Here is a 12972-nt window from a genome sequence, read left to right as displayed (position 1 = left end):
AAAAAAAAAACAGATGGAGAATTGCTTCTGTGCTGCTTGTTTCTTCTGATGCTCTGAGAGTTTTGCATAAATACACTTTTTGCAGAATCACTTGACAGATCCATTACTAAGTGTATGGAACCAATGGTGCAGACACCCGTGTATCTGTTCAAAATGAGGGGTTATGAGAATGTTAGGGGTATCCAGGTGCATGTGCAGATAATGCTCAGATAATTTAACCCATCATTGGCTCAGATGGAATAAAATTTGCCTGTTCTGCTAACCTTTCTGTGAGATACTTTGATACAGTTTGGGTTGGATTTTTTTTTTTCCTTTCTATCTAAAGAGTGGAACAACAGCAGCCTTTTGTGTGTTCATTCATTACCTTTAATTCACCTGTTTGCATTGCTTTTCCAAATCCGTGTTCATTTACTTTGCTTTAGCTAAAAATAGAGTCTGCATTTTTGGTGGAATAACAACTCGAGGCACTTTGCTTATGTCACTGGAATGAGTCTGCCTCTGTCATATCCTCCCAGCAGCTTATAGTGCATCCTCAGCTTTTTCTCTTTTCACCTCCCACGAGTGAGTTAGTATGACATAAAGCCAGCAGGACCAAGGTTTCGCTTAGTGGCAAGTTGTTTTCAGAGCTGCCAAATGCATCTGTTCTCCATTGCAAACTGCAGAAGGGTTATGATTCTTATTTCCAGCCTGCAAAGTGCTCGTGTGCCTGGATCAGGCCAGGTGGGGACAGCCATAGCCTCATCTGCTGCCCTCTTCTTGCCACACCCACTGCATTGCCCAACGACAGAGCCACTGCTCGCATTCACACTGGATTAAACTCCCATTGTGTAGAAGTATGTTGAAAGGAAGCTCCCTGCTTGGGACTGATAGCAAAGGATCTGCAGGTAGCACAAATGCCAGTCCTAGCAAGTGGGGAGTGCGCAGGCTGAACTCGATCAATGTGCAGGCATGCAGCCATTCAGGATACAGAAGGAAGGGAAAAGCCTCCTGGAATGCAGCCCATGAGCATCAGAACGCATAATTAAAGTGTGCATAACCAGCTTGTGTTTTTTCCCTGAGCTTATGAAGTGGTTACACTGAATCCCATACATCACCAAAGAGCTTGGTGCAGAGGGAGAACTCAAGCTGACCGGAGTTGCTAGAGCATCTGTCATTAGGTTTTGGCTAAAGAAAAGATTAAGTTGTGAAAAGTTTTTTTTTATTTTCTGAAGCTCACAGTGGGGAAACTGAAACTTGAAGTGAAGATAGCAGCTCTCTTGGGGTGAGAGTGAAAAGTTTTGAGGCTGTTGATCTGCTTTTCCATTACTGAACTGGACCTTTCTGGTGATCTGCCTCAGTGCTATGTAACAACATTGCAGAGGAAGCAGTCCTGCTTGTTCTGAGCTGCCTGTGACAAAGGAATTGACAGCTTTTAGGGCTGTGGAGAGTGGCGTTAAGAAACGTGCGTATCAGGTATTAAAGACCTACAGGTTCTTAACGTAAAAAGCATGATCACTCTCACTGTGTATCTGCATGGCTCTCCAGGTGGCCACCCTTGCACAGCTCCAGCTGCGATCAAAGCCTTTTGCTGGCAGTCACTGATGGGGAATATCACTGTTATCTCTGTCTGATCACTTCTCAGTCTCAGCACGGCTGTTCTCACCGTTCCTTTTCTGGATGAGGAGGAGCTGAAGTGCAGGAGGAACTAGAGCACAGCAGGGACTGGACCCTGGCTCCTGGCACCTGAAGCAACAGGCTGAATGCTGACCACCTCCCTAGAAGTAATGTAAGGCTTTATCACCGAGGGACCAAAGATCTCATTTTTCACGATATTGTTTGTTTTGCAACCTTCTGGTTTTGCCATATATCATTGATCTGCTCTGTCAGATGCCAGGTCTCTCTAAAACTACATCTCTGCATGCACAACAATGCCCACGGGTAATAGGAAACTGGGGTTTCAAGAGAAAACCCGATCCCAGTGCTAGATAATAGCAGTTTCCTAAATAAATGTGTGGTTGCCCTAAGGGCTGAGCTTGCTGCCAGACGCACCTTTTTTTGATTGGTGAGAGCAGCAAATGACGCTTCGTGGCGTATAAGTGCAAGAGAAAACACAGCAGCACAGATAAGTGGAGCCAACGAGCACCGGCAAAGGAGAGTTGCAAAGGTGTTAAAGCAGCTGCTTGCCATGGCATTTGGAATGCTCATCTACATTTTGCTGAAAGGTGGGTTTGGAGGGGCTTTTCCGTGTCGTGGTATACTGGGCTATCCTAAGGAAAAGTTCAGTCTTTCTGAAATAAGCTGTAGGGGTGGGAACCATGGCAATGTGAAGCAGATTTGTTTCACTACTTTTTGAAACTGGGCAAGGTTTGGAAGGATGGAATGGAACCAAGACCTGGCCTAGAGAAATTTCTTTGTTAAATAGGTGCAACATTGTTTGTAGTATGTTGCAGGTGTCTGTGCCATAAGTTACATAGATAACAGAATGGAGAACAGAGTGGATGTGCATTTAGGGATTCTGCAAATGTTTGTTTTCCCTTCAGTCATAATAGTAGCTCTGTAACAAAGGGAGGTTTGAGGCAAGAATTTCGTATACTGTATTTCTGCATTGCATCAGAAGTGCATGAAATGAGTAAATGTTATCTGGATGAAATGAACCTTGAATAGCCGTGCTGAGTTTTCTGTTTCAGTCAGCATCTGTTTGCATTACACAGCAATGGGGGCACTGAGTGAGGAGGCGGCTCTCACTGTTTCATCCCTCAGCACAGAAATGTGGAATAGCTGGACGAAAAACAACACTGAAGGTATTTGTGCTTTGTTCTGTTTATTAATCACTGAGTAAAAGGAGATATTTTGAGGCTGTTTGGGATAGATTCCCTGGAATTTTGATGGTTGTTTTTCAGTAATGCCTGGTTTCTGTCTGCCTTCAGTCTGAATCTTTATGTGCTCAAGTGAGAATGCAGCAAACCAATGTAAAGTGATGCTATGTTTATTGCTGTTACTCAGGAGTTTTTCTTTGTTGCAGTTTTGCTCTTGGCTATCACGGCTTCTGCAGCCCTTCTCAGAGTGTTAGCTCTCTTTTCTCTTTCTATTCTGACTGAAATGTGAACTCAAGCTATTTACCTGCCAACATTTGAGCCCAGAGCGCTGTGTTTAACCTGCCAGCTGCATTCTTGATGTTACTTCAGGTGCTAATGATGTCACTGCTTTGGGGAGAGCCATGCAATCTGGACCTGAGGTTTTGGCAGGTCAGTAAAGGAGGAAAGGATTTGAACTGTGATACTTATTAATGTCTTTGTACTTTTAAAAGAACATATTGCATGCGAATCATCTTGTGCTAATTTTAGGTCATCTGTCTTGCAAGTTTTCTTAGCAGATCCATATGCTGTTTATTTTTCTTGTAACAAGTCAAGCTGCTGTGCTCTGTTCTCTTCTTGTATCTAGTTTCTCACAGTGGTACAGTTTTACAGATATGTATGCATTTACCTGTATGCTATAAATGTTACGCTATTGCTTTGTGTAGTATAAACACACACACGTGTGTATATATATACAGAAATCAAGTTGCTGTTGATTTTTGACAGCAATAGTTTGACTTAGCAGTACAACACTTGCATGCTGGCTTAATGATTTGTCTGTGATTTGGTTATTTCAGAGCATGCAGGAATTTAATGAACTAGTAATATGCGTTGTTACTCCAGAAGTACCCAGAAGTATTTCTAGAAAACAGGAATTATGGGTCAGATTTTAGCAAATAGATTTTTGTTTACAGGAGCACAACCATGACTACAATTGTTCTATGTGTATTTCTGCTAGTTGCAGTTGTGCAAATCAACCAGGTACCCATGCTTCTAGTTAGAGAATGTTTCCCTTGGAAACATCTGGCAAGAAGATGAGAAAGAAATGCCAGAAGGATCACCAAAGAAATTGAATGCCTGGGTAGGACTCACTGGAGGAGCTGGCAGTTTTCTGTGGGAGGTTCATTTCTGCTCAAGGAAGAACAAATCCATTTGCATCCCTCCTACAAGATCATGTCCTGCTTCCTTATTTTACACCTCAGGTGGGCCTGTATAGCTGTGCCGGGGCTAGGAAATGTTAGGTTCCATGGTCATAGAATTACCAAGGTTGGTAAGGACCTCTGAGACCATCCAATCCAACCATCTAGCTATCCCCATTAGTTCCCGCTAAACTGTGTCTCTCAGTACAACATCTACCCTTTCCTTGAAGACTCCCAGTGATAGTACCTCAACCACATCCCTGAGCAGCCCATTGCAGCACTTCTGCACTCTTCTGGAGAACAAACTTTTTTTAACATTCAACTTGAATCTCCTGTGGTGCAGCTTGAGGCTATTTCCTTTTGTCCTATCACTAGTTATGCAGGAGAAGAGGCCAATCCCCGCCTCACCACAACCTCCTTTGAGGCAGCTGTAGACAGCCATAAGGTATTCCCTGAGCCTCCTCTTTTAGACAGAACAATCACAGTTCCCTTAGCTGCTTCCCATAAGACTTGTGCACCAGACTCTGCACAACTCTGTTGCCCTTTTTTGAATGCGCTCCAGGGCCTCGATGTCTTTCTTGTAGTGAGAAGCCCAAAACAGAACAGAGTACTCGAGGTTCAAGGTGGATCACTCACAGGGGAAAATGATGGTTGGAGAGGATGCTTGGCCGGGAGCTGGCTAACCAAGAGTGGAGAATTTCAGGCACAGCTTCAGCTGAAGGGAGGTCTTTGTAGCCTTCCTCTACATGACTGTAGGGAAGGTTCCGACCCTGGATCTGACTCCTTTCTTCCCCTTCTGATGCTCTCATTCTTTTCTGAGCATCATACTGAAGGCTGAGCTGTAGTGGCCTTGGTGGCTCGCTCTTCTTGTTGCCACTAGGTCTGTGTTGACGCGCCTCGGCTTTCAGGTACCTGCAGGTTTTAACTTCGTGTCATATCTTGCCAGGTGGATCTGTTTGAGTGACTCAATTGCAGGCAGCTGTCAGGTGCTTACACAGCATGCTTGTCTGTCTTTCCTCACGGGACTTGAAAGGCACATGTGTTTGTTCAACAGCTTGCTTAGTATCGAGGTGGATAATATGATAGGAGTTAGCATCATGCTCTGGGATGGGTTAGAAAATCTTTGTTTTTGAGACTCATCATTCTTTTGAAGGTCATCATTTGTACTTTTGCAATGTCAGAGTAATTAACACTTAGGATTTGTTCATGTACACATAAGATCAGATCTTGCAACCAAAACTGGACAAAGCTCTTTCTACTGACAACTATGGAGGCTGTGGTCCATGTAACAAAGTGTTTGTCTCCAGCACTTTCTAGTCATGTTTCTGTTCTGGGCTGACCTTTGTTTCTAAGACATGTTAACCACCACGGTCCACAGGGGAGAGAGGTTTTCCTGCCCACAGGAAAAGGCAGCTTTCCCAAGCAGTGGGTGGATGGGAGGCTGCCATCTCCTGGCAGAAGTGGTGTAAACCAGGAGAGATATTGGGCTGAAGTCTGAGCAGAGGCAACTGCACATTCCACTTATCTGACACTTGTATTTGCACCTTTTCCATTTCTTTTTCTTTATGGCAGAGACCTAAGGGCAATACTATGACTATGCAGTAAATGTCTTCTCAGAGCCTGGTGGAAGAGCAGCAGGGATGGGCAGTGAAAGGTTTTACTTGAGGGTCAGGTTGAACTGCTTCATACTGTGTAGTTTGGCCCTGTTGTGCTGGAAGCTGAGGAGAGCCATGAATGAGTGTGAATGGCTTGTTCCCTGAAGCTCTCACTTGCAACATCGTGAAAATCAGCCCTTGCAGTTCTCCTGCATCCTGGATCTCAGCATGCTGCTCTTTGCAGACATTCTTGCCTTGTGTTTTATCTCGTACTTTCCCCAGCAATTAGCATCATACTCATCATACTGTCCTGTGGACTGAGTAGCATCATGAATCTCTTCTCATGAGATCAGCCTTGTCTTCCTTAAATCTACCTCTCCAAGGCCTGGTCCTCTCCTGATTGTGCTCTTGGCCAGTGAGCCCAGTGTCTTGGCTGGCATCTCTAGAGTGTGTCTGCAGTGCTCCCATGCCAACCAAATGAGTTCCAGAGCTCTGTATTGGAGCTCATGTGCCATCACTGCTGGTGGTTCCCTCACAGAGAGCGTGATCCAGGGTTGTGAGTGTGTCTGCCCTGCATGAGGCTTTCTGAGCAGGGACAGCATGCTGGTTCCAGTAGGTGGGGACAGACTAGCAGTTGTAGCGTTGATACTTCATTTCTGTTACTGGGTGTAATACAGAGAATAGGGCATAACCTTTGGCTCCTCCATCAGCACGTGTGTCATTTTGTAACAGCCAAAAACGTGTATCTGGTGGATACCTTCTAGCACTGTTTCTAGCTGTAGGTCTGCTTTATCCCTAGTGTAAAAATTCACAAGTGCATCTTTTTTTTTTTTTTTTTTTTTTTCCTTTTAATCTTTTTCTCAGCCAACAACTTTATTTTCAAAATAAGTTGATTTCTACCACTTCCACAGCTTTCCCTGGAAACAAGGAGCTAGTCCATCTGTGCTTTTCCAAGAAATTTTTTTTTCTCTATAAGTCTCTCCAAGTCAGATTTCTCTCTCAGATTTTGGAGGATACTATTTTCAAAGCACTGGTGTTCAATTGGATTAGTAATGATAGTATCAAACCTCTTTGATACCCAAACCAACTTCATGGATGAAGTTGTGAAGTGCCTCAGCAGGTCATAGCACAGAGCAGCTGTTCACCATCACTTGCCATGTTCGGGATGCAGCTGCGCCAAGGACAGAAAGTCACCAAGCTGAGTACACAGTTGGATTGTGGCTAAGGAATGACTCAGACTAGAGTTTGTTAAGGAAATGGGGGAATTGGTCTTACTGCTCCTGAAAAATGTGTCTTGACATCTCGAGTTGACCACAGAAGGGCTGGAGGCATACATATCTGACAGTCTGTTCTTCAGTGTACCATCTCTGAAGCTTGATTCAGCACTTAGTCAGAAGGAGGGTTTCTGCTGCTGCCCCATTGCTTCATCACTGAGCAGACCTTGTCACCTTCCTGCATGATATTATTTTGTTTGTGGTCATCGCAGAAGCCTGGTGTTGGCATATGCTCAGTTAGGAAATCGCCATCAGTCATCTCTAAGACAGTGCCCTGAAATACTAAGGCCCTCAAGTTTAAACACTGAACACTTGTGGCCCTGGCTTACTCTCACGTAGAAAGGCCACATGGGGAGTGCTGATTACTTAAAACCATAACTGGACACTCTGCTGACATAGAACCACGGAGAACCATTCATCACGAAATTGTAGCTGCAGCACTGAGGGACAGGAATGCAATGATTTGTCTAGGGATTGGAAGAAAAAAATAATTTGTTGTTTGAATTCTAGCAGGGAAACATGCTGAGAATAATCATGTTGTCGTTGTATCCTTAACCCCTGATGTTTTGGGATGTTTTTTCTGATGGATTGCACACATTGGGTAATACTAGTGTTAGCCAGGGTGAGTCTTCCATATCATTTTTATACACACTCCTCATTAAGAAGTAACTTATTAGCAATTTGTTCTTCCTCAAAGCCAAATTGATATGTTGCAGAAGTTTGTTCTGGTCAGCATTGTGTGAACCATCTTGAGAGACACATCACAGCAAACATATTAAGTTTGTTTCTGCAGATGTCTGTTCGTCTTGAGTTGTGAAAATACTTTCAAATGCTTTCATTTTTGTACTTTTTCTAGATGTAACATGGCCTTTTTCTGTGTTCACAGCAGACTATGCAGAGCAACCAAGGCTCCTGAAGCTCATGCAGGCCTGTCTGGAAGAACACCACAGTTATTGCATAAATGGGCTCTGTGCTTTCCACAGCGAACTGAGGAAACCCATATGCAAGTAAACAGCATTGCTTTAAAGTATCTTTCTTAGAGAACTGCCAACAGTGGCATTGTTTCTTTGTCTGCCACAAGTTATTATTGGAATTTGACTAATTTTCAGCAAAGCAAAACTTACATGTGCCAGTGAAGTTTTTTCAGGCTTCAAGTTTGGCAAAGTCTGGGGTGTTAATGTGATACCAAGGAAAGGGGAGAGAGAGGTGTTGACTTGATGGTATCTCACATCAGAATTGCGAAGAGGTCAGGATATTTGAAGATGTCAGCTGAAGCTCCATCACTTCACAGCTATTTCCATACCAATCAGAACCATGGTGTGCTTGAGTATCTCTAAAGTACTGAACAACTTTGGAGATCACAGCAGCTGAGGATCAGCAGGGCACACAACTCTTCGTCCACACCCTCTGCTATGAGGGTATGTTTAGATGGTATTTGGTGCTGTGACTGCAGTACTGGAGCTAGCTTTAAACCAGATGGACTGGGACAACTGGTAGTCTTGAGGAAGAGGCTCTGACCAAGCACCACATCCAACCCTTCCTATTTCAGACTCATTCAACATAGTTTAAAGCTACTTAAAACCAGCATGTATTTCTGAAATAGAGAGCAGAGGTTCTCAGTAGTTTTCACATGGTGTATCTTTATTTTGCAGATGCCTTGCAGGTTACAATGGAGAGAGGTGTGAACATTTAACACTGAATTCCTACGCGCATAATTCTTATGAGCGCTACATTGCTGTGGGGATTGGCATAGGAATACTCACAAGTGGGATACTTGCAATCATCTACTGCTACGTAAGGAAGAGGTATGGGAAATATGTAACCTCGCTGAATTGATCTGATTTATGGTGGGGAGGACAGTGGAGTTGTACAAGAGCATTGGGAGTATGTTCTTGTCACTGCTGTGTGATCTTAAAGGCACTGATGCTCAATACTTCTGCTGTCTGTTCTGCCAGTTGTATAGCACAGCACAATGTTACTAAAAGTGGCTTTCATTGGGGCTACTTCAGTGAGTTAAGCAATTAAATTGAGTTCTGTTCAGACTACTATGGTTTCAAATTTGTCTAATTAAAATGTTACGATGTCTTCTATTTTAGATGCAGGAAATTGAAATCTCCCTACAAAGTCTGCATGGGAGAGACAGCGCTGTGAAGCTCTGGCATCAAAATGCTTACCAGTGTGTCTGTAAACAAGAGGCAGTTCTGTTTCGAGGGCCACTCCATGCAGTCTAGCAATGTCCCAGCCTCGCTGATGGGATGAAATAAAGAGAATGACAGAGTGAGGGCATGAATGGAGCTCCTGCAGAACTGATGGGCTCCATTTGCTTCTGAAGAAAGACTTTATGTTTTTAGACAAGGTTGCTAGATGAGCGGGTCAAAACAGCGGAGAATACTTGCAGCCTTCTCAGCGCTCTCCTGTGCTTCAGATTTGATGAGGGGAGGATTGATTTCTTTCACCTATTTTCAGTCATTTCAAGCCCTACTGGAGTATTCTGCTCTGCTCTTTTCTGTCTTTTTTTTTGTTCCTTCCCCTTTCTGCTCTGGAAGAAAAAGACCACCTGTTTCACAGTGAAACTGTATTCTGAACATCACATGCTGATGAGAAGCTGTCTGGATTCTGCTGTTGCAGTGTTGACTGCCTTTCAAAAGGAACTGGACATCTTTCTGCCAATGGATTATTGAGTGCACTCACGACAAAGAACACAACTCCTCCCAAAGATCATAGGGTGGCTCATTACATTCCTGAAACTTAAAGCAAACCTTGCCTTGTTGTACTCTGATTTCAGAGCAAGACTCTGGTTGCTACAGAAGCTGGAATTATGTTATGAAATTTGCTAGAGCTTTGCCAAGGAAGCAGAACAGCTTTACTCCTTTCTCATATTACATGCATTATGTGATCACTCTAATAAGAAGGAAAGAAATGAGCATAAGGATTTTGTTCCACTCCAGCCAGACAGGTTATTTATTATCAGATGCTTGTTTTGCTTCGTCTTTCCTACAAAGAAGTGCAAAGGCAAGAAGAGAAGATTTTGTTCATGGAGAAGGGAAGAAAACTGGTTCCAATGTTGGTGACATTAACTGTGATTTCTCACTGACATTTGAAGCTACCTGCCAATGCTAATGGGACTGGAGATGGTTCCCAGATACTTTTTTCATTTCAGCTGTTGCAAACTGTAGACAGTTCTTCCATGTTTAGTCATCTACAAGGGAAAGACAGTTAGTACCTTGGCAATCTTTGTTTTGCGATTCACCTAATTTAGGTGAATTGCTGGGAAGTTTAATTTCTTTGTTCCATGAGTTCGTTTTTACCAAATGATGAATATGATCCTTTTATTAAAACAAAAAACAACAACAACAAAGAAAACCTGTGTATTTATGAGACTACAGTGGTAGTGCTGAAATGTATATGAAAGACTGGCTTTTGCAAGGGTAAATGTGCTTAAGCACTTGGCTGGTCTAAAGTTGGTGGCTTTTCACATGGGGGTTCCTGGTCAGTAGCTGAATCCTGAACTGAAATGCCTATTAAAAATTGCATATCATCAGGAAAGCACAAGTGAGATATCTTCCTCTGAGAAAGTTCTAATTGCTGGTCAGTCCAAAGGAGGAAAAGCTGCAAAACGTTGTCATGCAGGTTCATCTTCTTCTGAATGTCTCTCCTGCTGTCACAGAGCGATGGGTTTTTGTGTATGTGTTTTAACCATTTGTGAATTCTCTCATTGATGTATTTGACTATACAGTAGTGCTTCTTGAAAGAAATTTACTTGTTGCAGTGAGATGCTCTGTACCTAGAGAAAGGCATAGCTACTTCTTCTATGTTTTGATAAATATTTAAGCCAACTGGAAAGGAAGGTGTGTACTTCAATTAGGGAGAAAGTTAAACACTGTGCAGTGTTTTCTTCTGGTTGCTTTGTGGACTTAGTCAGCTCTGTAAGGGCAGTCTGTAAAAGCTGGTTGGGGTTTTAAGCTAATGGAAGAAAAGCTCGAGAGCAGAATGCCAGATGGGCCCCTGCTATGCAAAATGAGACTTGGTGTAAGTGCAGGGAGAGGAAAACAGAGAGACAAAGGTGGGGAGAAGGAAGGGAAAGGATATCTTTGCTTTATATTTTTTATTCTAAATGGTGCTGAGGCTTCCAGAAGTGGGTTACTCCCCACTTTGGTGCTATATGTGCTTAAGCTGGACCTGGGAGCAGGCTGCTCTGGGGGGCACCCACCCAGATGATGCTTTCTGTCAGTCTGCAGAGTGTTCACAGTCTGTAGCCTATGTGGAAGAAGAGTCGTTGCTGCAGTTCTGAGGTTTTCATCTGGCCAATTGGGTCTGAGGCATTGCTGTAGGAACAACTCACCATTGAGTGTGGCTCAATGCAGTGACCATGCTGAGGAAATCCATGCTGCCTCAGATCGCTTTGTGGAGTTGGCTGTGCTGAGCCCTGCCTCCATCAGTGACAGATGCTGCCTGGCTGGTATTGCCTGCTGCTGCTTACTGTGCAGAATTTCCTGCAGAACTGGCCTGGCAGAGGAGTGGGACCATCTTTCCTGCCTTGTTTATCAGACTCCTTCTGTAATGGCACACAGTTGGAAGCTGCACATGCCAAGAATGCTCTCCTCTTTAGGAGGAGACCCTGTGATATTTGGCTCCTGGGCAGTCTTGTGTCAGGCTTGTTGGGGGCAGCAGCTCAGTAGAACTGACAGACAGACACTAAAGGCTGAGACTGCCTTCCCAAAGGGCAACAGCACCTATGATCTGATCCTGGCTGCTGGAACCACACTGCGTTTTCTGGCAGCGCATCACTCCAGCCTGTCTGTCCTCAGGCCATCAAGTCCTGTCCCTGCTGCACAGGTGCCTGCTCTCAGCATCTCGGCATGTTTGTTGCTGCTAATGATGGGGCTCAGGTACCTGTCCAGTAGCTAACACTCATTTCCATCTGAAACATCTACATACCCTGCAGTTTTCTGACCCCAGCAAGGTCCCCTTAGAAGAATGGGGTACAAACCTGTGGGAAAAATGCCTGTCCTTGCAAAATAATATTTGTTATGGCAGAACAGCTGCTTCTTGTGCATATTAAAATAACTCACCTGAAGAGTGCTGATGTGTATGGCCACCTAGTGTCAAGTCTGAGCCATATAACACTGGATTGTGTCCTAAGAATGCTGTCTGCAGACTGAGCCCATTGTGTATAGGGTCTCCAATGGTCCTGTTCCTTGGGAACTCCTGGCTCAGAGCAGAACAACTTCATGGCTGTCTTGATGAAGGTCAGCTTGACAAACAAGAAATGCACAGATGGAATGTGCAGGTTATCGCTAGCATCTCAAAGCCTTGGATGGCCCTAAGCTGTGATTGAACATGTGGACCTGACAACAGAGAGACTGGAAGTGCTGCTTGCACAACTCTGTAAGTACTCTGAGCAGTGGAGCACCGATGGCACCTGCAGTGATATGTGTATACGTCACGTTAGCCTGGCTCTGAGGAGGAAAGCACCTGTAGAGGTCTCCATTGTACTATAAATCCAGGAAATCATTCAGAACTCCTTTATGACCCAGTTAACAAACAAACAGGGAGAAAAAAAGAGTGCAGGTACTCATTAAAAGCTCATTGTATGTAGTCGTTAATTATCATGACAACAATAAAATCTTGTACTATGACAAGACTCTGGCTGCTCCTACTCTCGCTGAATTACACGGGAGCGAGAAGGCTCTGTGAGTAGCAGATTTTGGTGAGCAGAAGGACATGTCACAGAACTGCTGATGCCTCTGGTTTGAGCAGAAGAGGAAGGTACTGACTGTGGTGTTGCTTGGAGAACTGTTCTTCCTAGCCCGTTTTGGAATGGCTGTGCAGAGAGAAGAAGCACCCACCCACTGGAGCTCTGGCCCAGACTCCGGAGTGGAGAGCTATGTTTCACTCAGTTCATGTGCTCGTGGCCATGTAGGCAGGTGGACCCTTGCAAGAAAGGTGAGGTTGGATAACCACAGTGAGAGAACAACACCTCTTCTGGAGGAAGTCAGATGGAACAAGAGGAAGGAAACAGAATCCTGGGAAAGCAAAGTCATTAGACTTAAGTGCCATAAGGCAAAGCACACATGTAGATCCTAGGCCCTCAGGCCACTCAGCCTGGACCCAGGTGGTTGTAAGGGAA

The 12972-nt window shown here is 44.2% G+C and overlaps 1 protein-coding gene across 5 annotated transcripts; it reads left to right on the top strand.

Annotated features, from left to right (window-relative positions):
- Positions 1-216: 216 nt before the first annotated feature.
- EPGN (epithelial mitogen) lies at positions 217-10976 on the top strand. 5 transcript variants are annotated; one of them, XM_042812237.1, is made up of 5 exons: positions 2694-2780; positions 3002-3224; positions 7729-7849; positions 8495-8647; positions 8939-10976. In XM_042812237.1, exons 2-5 carry the CDS (start codon positions 3197-3199, stop codon positions 8991-8993), a joined length of 357 nt encoding a protein of 118 aa, XP_042668171.1. In that variant the 5' UTR covers positions 2694-2780; positions 3002-3196; the 3' UTR covers positions 8994-10976. The 5 variants fall into 5 exon arrangements, with proteins under 5 accessions (XP_042668169.1, XP_042668167.1, XP_042668171.1 ...); XM_042812235.1 differs by lacking the exon at positions 3002-3224 and having other exon boundaries at positions 217-2780; positions 7732-7849; XM_042812233.1 differs by lacking the exon at positions 3002-3224 and having other exon boundaries at positions 217-2780.
- Positions 10977-12972: the final 1996 nt, after the last annotated feature.

This window comes from Centrocercus urophasianus, unplaced genomic scaffold (genome assembly GCF_019232065.1).
Source record: "Centrocercus urophasianus isolate 14NV4802_14NV808 unplaced genomic scaffold, USGS_Curo_1.0 seq_13, whole genome shotgun sequence".
Taxonomy (NCBI): domain Eukaryota; kingdom Metazoa; phylum Chordata; class Aves; order Galliformes; family Phasianidae; genus Centrocercus; species Centrocercus urophasianus.
Note: the sequence above shows the minus strand (reverse complement) of the source record. Positions and strands in the feature narration are given on the sequence as shown.

Excerpts from the sequence above, each read along its gene's own strand:
- EPGN (XM_042812233.1), top strand. The coding sequence starts at position 2,693 with ATGGGGGCACTGAGTGAGGAGGCGGCTCTCACTGTTTCATCCCTCAGC. Across the intron at positions 7,850-8,494 it reads CTGAGGAAACCCATATGCAA|ATGCCTTGCAGGTTACAATG; the intron begins GTAAACAGCATT and ends TTTATTTTGCAG. Across the intron at positions 8,648-8,938 it reads TACTGCTACGTAAGGAAGAG|ATGCAGGAAATTGAAATCTC; the intron begins GTATGGGAAATA and ends CTTCTATTTTAG.